This window comes from Neophocaena asiaeorientalis, unplaced genomic scaffold (genome assembly GCF_003031525.2).
Source record: "Neophocaena asiaeorientalis asiaeorientalis breed wild unplaced genomic scaffold, Neophocaena_asiaeorientalis_V1.1 scaffold40, whole genome shotgun sequence".
Taxonomy (NCBI): Eukaryota; Metazoa; Chordata; class Mammalia; order Artiodactyla; family Phocoenidae; genus Neophocaena; species Neophocaena asiaeorientalis.
The window spans coordinates 4,541,513-4,548,641 of NW_020185335.1; the positions used below are offsets into that span (position 1 = coordinate 4,541,513).

At 43.9% G+C, this 7,129-nt stretch overlaps 1 protein-coding gene across 1 annotated transcript in view; it reads right to left on the reverse strand.

The window, feature by feature from the left end:
* Positions 1-6,358: 6,358 nt before the first annotated feature.
* Positions 6,359-7,129, reverse strand: part of LOC112393464 (glutamate dehydrogenase 1, mitochondrial-like) — a 997-nt gene continuing 226 nt past the window's right edge. Inside the window, 2 exon segments of the mRNA XM_024735714.1 lie at positions 6,359-6,844; positions 6,847-7,121. Of these exon segments, the coding sequence (XP_024591482.1) occupies positions 6,359-6,844; positions 6,847-7,121 (761 nt within the window).

Here is a 7,129-nt window from a genome sequence, read left to right on the forward strand (position 1 = left end):
AGTAGGCACCTTATGAGTACTGTAATCATCAGGATCCATAAAGACACATTTCAGTTTTTTTAACTTGGCTTGGAAGACCTCTCATGGCCTTCCTCTCCAGCACCACCTTTGATCACTCCCCCAGGCACATCCCCCATGACAGCTGTCCTGGCCTTCTTTCAGTTCCTCAGACACCTTGCTCTCTCCCTTACTCATCCCTCTGCCTGTCTTGATCTCCATTCTTCTACGTTGTCACCTTTCTACTGAACCAAGTCCAAATCATCTCTCAGGCACCAGCCTAAATGTCTTCTTATTCGTTTAATGACGCCCAACTAGTATTTATCAAATATATTATCTGGTCCTCCTTGACTAGATGAGGTGATCTTGGTACATGTTACAGTCCCTTCAAATTCTTATCACAGTTCTTATGAACTGTTACCATAATTTCTTATTTAATGTACCTGTCTCCCTTGCAGGATATTTAGCTCAGAGGCCAGGCAATGACTATGTTTTTTCTTCTTTAAATTCTGCCACCTGTCATCAGTTGTTCTCTGTAATAGATGCTCATAAACATATGGGTAATCAGTCATTGAACACACACTCATCATGGATCACAAAATACTTTAATAAGTAGTATAGAAGAAGCAGGGAATGCAGGTAAGGCAGAGTCCTCAGTTTGTTATACATAACACAGCATGTCCCGGCTTTAAACCTGGAGGATCAGCATGGGCTGTGGAGGCCATCAGAGCTTGTGAAGAAGCTATGTCCTTACGTAATGTGAACCTGGTGTGGCCACTGGTGTCTTCAGAGGAAAAGACCTTAGCATTTCACCCTTCTAGAGTGTGCATATGCCCCACTTCTTCTAAGCTGATGCATCAAATGGTTTTCATGTTGAAAGATCTCCCAACAAAGCATTAGCCGTCTGCGGAGCCAGTTCATAGCATAGCAGCTCAGGGGCTCCTGAAGATACTCTGCTTGGTTCATGCAGTTAATCTTTCTGCCAGTAAGTGCTTAGGGGGCATATTTTTTTACACTAATGAAATCAAGAATTGTGAAGAGCTCTCAGGTCAGAACTGACCTGTGCAATGATGGAAACAGAGCAATGAAACATATATATGCTGAAGAAGAAATTATTCATTTGGTAACTATAATTTCCCACTTGGTTTAAAGGAGATTTTCCTCACTGGCCAAATCAGCATATGAACCAGTGCCCGTGTGGTGGGCACAACCAAGCTGATCTGTGCTGTGTGCACGTGTTTGTCTGCATTCTTAAACATTCTTTTTCATTCCTTCCTCCCACTCCTCATGCCCAAAACTTCATCTTCAAATCCAGTTGCTTTTGTCAGTATCATAAGAAGGACAAATCATATGCTATAGATTGTCAAATTTATTTATTTATAAGATACTTTGTAAAAGGTCTTTCATGTGGGGGGGGGTGGTAAGGAAAGAGACGGCTAACAAGTTGTCAGAAGGATAGCTAATCAAATTAAATTGGGTATGATAAGTCTTTTTTTTTTGGAAAAGGTAGTCTTTTTTTTTTTTTTACCTGAAGCATGTATTTTATTTTATTTTTTAAACATCTTTATTGGCGTATACTTGCTTTACAGTGGTGTGTTAGTTTCTGCATTATAACAAAGTGAATCAGCTATATGTATACACATATCCCCATACTCCTCCCTCTTGAATTGTGTTAGCATACGGTATTCGTTTTTCTCTTTCTGACTTATTTCACTCTGTATGACAGACTCTGGGTCCATCCACCTCACTACAAATAACTCAATTTCGTTTCTTTTTATGGCTTAGTAATATTCCATTGTATATATGTGCTACATCTTCTTTATCCATTCATCTGTCGCTGGACACTTAAGCTTCCATGTCCTCGCTATTATAAATAGAGCTGCAATGAACAGTGCGATATGTGACTTTTTTGAATTATGGTTTTCTCAGGGTATATGCCCAGTAGTGGGAGGGCTGGGGCATATGGTAGTTCTATTTTTAGTTTTCTAAGGAAACTCCATACTGTTCTCCATAGTGGCTGTATAAATTATTATTCCCACCAACAGTGCAAGAGGGTTCCCTTTTCTCCACACCCTATCCAGCATTTACGCTTGTAAATTTTTTGATGATGGCCATTCTGACTGGTGTGAGGTGATACCTCATTGTAGTTTTGATTTGCATTTCCCTAATGATTAGTGATGTTGAGCATCCTTTCATGTGTTTCCTGGCAGTCTGTATATCTTCTTTGGAGAAATGTCTATTTAGAAATGTCTTCTGCCCATTTTTGAATTGGGTTGTTTCTTTTTTTGATATTGAGCTGCATGAGCTGCTTGTATATTTTGGACATTAATCCTTTGTCAGTTGCTTCATTGGCAAATATTTCCTCCCATTCTGAGGGTTGTCTTTTTGTCTTGTTTATGGTTCCCTTTCCTGTGCAAAAGCCTTTAAGTTTCATTAGGTCCCATTTGTTTATTTTGTTTTTATTTCCATTTCTCTAGGAGGTGGGTCAAAAAGGATCTTGCTGTGATTTATGTCTTAGAGTGGTAGGCCTATGTTTTCCTCTAAGAGTTTGATAGTGTCTGGCCTTACATTTAGGTCTATAATCAATTTTGAGTTTATTTTTGTGCATGGTATTAGGGAGTGTTCTAATTTCATTCTTTTACATGTAGCTGTCCAATTTTCCCAGCACCACTTATTGAAGAGGCTGTCTTTTCTCCATTGTATATTCTTGCCTCCTTTATCAAAAATAAGGTGACCATATGTGCATGGGTTTATCTCTGGACTTTCGATCCTGTTCCTTTGATCTATATTTCTGTTTTTGTGCCAGTACCACACTGTCTTGATTACTGTAGCTTTGTAATATAGTGTGAAGTCCAGAAGCCTGATTCCTCCAGCTCTGTTTTTCGTTCTCAAGATTGCTTTGGCTATTCGGGGTCTTTTGTGTTTCCATACAAATTGTTAAATTTTTTGTTCTAGTTCTGTGGAAAATGCCATTGGTAGTTTGATAGGGATTGCATTGAATCTGTAGATTGCTTTCAGTAGTATGTCATTTTCACAGTGTTGATTCTGCCAATCCAAGAACATGGTATATCTCTCTATCTGTTTGTATCATCTTTAATTTCTTTCATCAGTGTCTTATAGCTTTCTGCATACAGGTCTTTTGTCTCTTTAGGTAGGTTTATTCCAATGTATTTTATTCTTTTTGTTGCCATGGTAAATGGGAGTGTTTACTCTGGGACCAATGTCCTGAACTCGGCTCTCCCACCTCAGAGGCACAGGCCTGACACCCGGTTGGAGCACCAAGACCCTGGCCGCCACATGGCTCAGAAGAAAAGGGAGGAAAAAAAGAAAGAAAGAAAGAAAAAATAAAATAAAGTTATTAACATAAAAAATAATTACTAAAAATAAAAAAAATTAAAAAGCAATAAAAAAAGAAAGAAAGAAGAGAGCAAGCATACCGAAAAAAACCAAATCCACCAATGATAACAAGCACTAAAAACTATACTAAAAAAAAAAACCTACTGCTCCTGAGGCTGCTGGGAGAGATTTCCCTTTCTCTTCTTTGTTCGCACAGCTCCTGGGGTTCAGCTTTGGATTCGGCCCTGCCTCTGTGTGTAGGTCTTTGAGGGCATTTGTTCTTCACTCAGACAGGACGGGGTTAAAGGAGCAGCTAATTAGTGGGCTCTTGCCCACTTAGGCTGCGGGGAGGGAGGGGTATGGAATGCGGGGTGAGCCTGTGGTGGCAGAGGCCAGCATGACGTTGTAGCAGCCTGAGGTGGGCCGTGTGTTCTCCCTGGGAAGTTGTCCCTGGATCATGGGAGCCTGGCAGTGGCGGGCTAGTATTCCACAGATGCAGGGTACAAACATCAAGTTGATTGTGGAGATTTAACCTACTGCTCCTGAGGCTGCTGGGAGAGATTTCCCTTTCTCTTCTTTGTTCGCACAGCTCCTGGGGTTCAGCTTTGGATTCGGCCCTGCCTCTGTGTGTAGGTCTTTGAGGGCATTTGTTCTTCACTCAGACAGGACGGGGTTAAAGGAGCAGCTAATTAGTGGGCTCTTGCCCACTTAGGCTGGGGGGAGGGAGGGAATGCGAGGTGAGCCTGTGGCGGCAGAGGCCAGCATGACGTTGTAGCAGCCTGAGGTGCGCCGTGTGTTCTCCTCAGGAAGTTGTCCCTGGATCATGGGAGCCTGGCAGTGGCGGGCTGCATAGGCTCCCGGGAGGGGAGGTGTGTATAGTGACCTGTGCTTGCACACAGGCTTCTTGGTGGCTGCAGCAGCAGCCTTAGTGTCTCATGCCCATCTCTGGGGTCTGTGCTGATAGCCGCGGCTCGCACCCATCTCTGGAGCTCATTTAGGCGGTGCTCTGAATCCCCTCTCCTCACGCACCTGGAAACAATGGTCTCTTGCCTCTTAGGCAGGTCCAGACATTTTCCTGGACTCCCTCCCGGCTAGCCATGGCGCACTAGCCCCCTTCAGGCTGTGTTCACACAGTGAACCCCAGTGCTCTCCCTGGGATCTGACTTCCGAAGCCTGAGCCTCAGCTCCTAGCCCCCGCCCACCCTGGCGGGTGACCATACCAGCCTCTCGTGTTGGTGAGTGCAGTTTGGCACCGATCCTGTGTGCGGGCATCTCTCCACTTTGCCCTCCGTACCCCTGTTTCTGTGCTCTCCTCTGCAGCTCTGAAGCTCCCCCTACCCCCCGACGACCGCAGTCTCCACCTGCGAAGGGGCTTCCTAGTGTGTGGAAACCTTTCCTCCTTCACGGCTCCCTCCCTCTGGTGTACGTCCCGTCCCTATTCTTTTGTCTCTGTTTTTTACGAAGCTCCCCCTACCCCCCAACGCCCGCAGTCTCCACCTGCGAAGGGGCTTCCTAGTGTGTGGAAACCTTTCCTCCTTCACGGCTCCCTCCCTCTGGTATACGTCCCGTCCCTATTCTTTTGTCTCTGTTTTTTCTTTTGCCATACCCAGGTATGTGGGGAGTTTTTTTGCCTTTTGGAAAGTCTGAGGTCTTCTGTCAGTGTTCAGTAGGTGTTCTGTAGGAGGTGTTCCACGTGTAGATGTATTTCTGATGTATTTGTGGGGAGGTAGGTGATCTCCACGTCTTACTCTTCCGCCATCTTGTAGGTCTCCTGGTAGTCTTTTTAATAACTGCTTTTGTCACCCGGTTAAGTCATGCAGTTACCAAGTAGTTAGAAATTTCTGAAAGGATATTATTGTTAATAGAAGAAAAGCTCATGCTTACATAAATAATATCCAGTACTTCATTGGGACCCTACTGTTCAAAAGGTCCTGGCCAAACAACTTCCAAACAAAACACAACACCAGGTTGTTTCCAGCCCACTGGGAATGACGCCGTGTACAGAAGAGGAGGCCTCTAAGTGAGGACATAAATTCAGGGTGAGTCGGGGCCATTGGCAATGCTTAGAATCACCAGCCAGGCTCCAAAGAGGGAGCCCAAGTTTTTTTTTTTCTGGGGCACTGTACTTGAATTATTGTTCAATTAGTCAACACAATACATCTTCAAAAGAGGACAATTAATTAACATGTTAAGGAGATTACTGCACTCTTTGGACTATATGTCATAATTGTGGTTAGTAAATTCCGGCAGTCTTAACAAAAATAGCCTCCATCACTTGCAGGTATGAAGATAACTTAATTCTCTACTGGGCTTTTTATTTTTGCTGGATGACAATATGCAATTGACAAGTTATAAATGATACTGTTTTATGTTATAAAAATACTAACATTTTTCATTTATTATGTTTACAGGCATTCACTGCTTGAGTCAAGGTTAGGCTTATAAAGTGATTAAAGGCAATTTTATTACAGCAGCATGTACTTATTTTATTCTAAAAGAATAAAATGCATGAAGAGAAAGTTTTTTTGTTTGTAATCTGTAAAATTGAGTTATTTTGCTGATTTAAAATACCAATAACTCACTTGAGGACCATGCTACCTCCTGAAAATGCCATATACCTGCTTCTTAAATGTGTCCAAGCACCTGATAGATCTGTCCAGAGCTGAAGTGGCAAGTGACTGACTGCTCTTGGACAAAAGGTGCTTTTCCCAGGGCTACAGCTGACTGTGCTGGGAAACAGCCATGGAACAAGGCAGCACAGGCAGAGGGAAAAGACTTTACTTAAAGGCAAAATGCCCAAATGGCTCTCTGACATAGCTAATTTCTACTATCACTTATTAGCTTACATATGATCCCCTAACTTTTTTTCTTAAGGGGCTGATTTGGATTGACTTGTTGAGAATGGTGTCCATTATCTATTAAATCATGAGAGAGAGATTTCTATGGTTACATGTAAACTTGTGATAGGTCTGCAGATGAAGAGGTGAAGAGGGTAGTGGAGAAGTCAGCCACAGTCCCGTCCGGTCTATGTGAAGGTCACACCAGCTTCATTGTACACCTTGAAGACTTTCTCGGTGGCGTTGACATAGGCAGCTGTTCTTGGGTCCAATCCTAGGTTATACCTCATGGCTGTGTGCATGATTTGCCTGGCAGAGCGCTCCATGGTGTAAGCTAAGCCAGACTGCACAGTGTCTTTCTCAGAGGCGTGCAATATCGTGTCTTGGAACTGTGCTGTGGGTACAATGGGAATAGTTCCACCGTGCTTTCCAAATTTCCTTTCCAGACTCTCTTGAACAGACATGAGCAAGTGGTAGTTAGAATCCCTTTCATATTTGAAGGTCTGACAGCCATAGCTGACATGATTTACATTCTTCAGCCACTCAAAGTAAGATACTGTCACTTCTCCAGCATTCAAGTAGAGATCTGGAATAACCATGATGTTCTTCTCTAGGAAAATCTTATCAGCTTCTGGAGTTGTCAGTCCGTTGACACCTTCAGCAATAATCTTGGCTTCTTAACTTTGACTCTAGGTGTATTGGCCTTGGTCAGCTGCTTCTCGCTGGCAGCAGGGATCAGTATGTCACAGTCTGCCTCCAAGATGCTCTCTTCATAGATCTTTGCTTCGCTCCACCAGCTTGTCCTCCAAGATGCAGGTGCCGCGGTCAAAGAAGGCCCTCCACCATCTTGAAGAAGTTGGGGTTGTCCTCGCCGTCGGCCGCTGCCTCGCTGTAGTGTCGCCGGACGGGCGACGCGAGCCCTGGCTGCGGGGCGGCAGCGGCTGCGGCGGGCTGCCCGC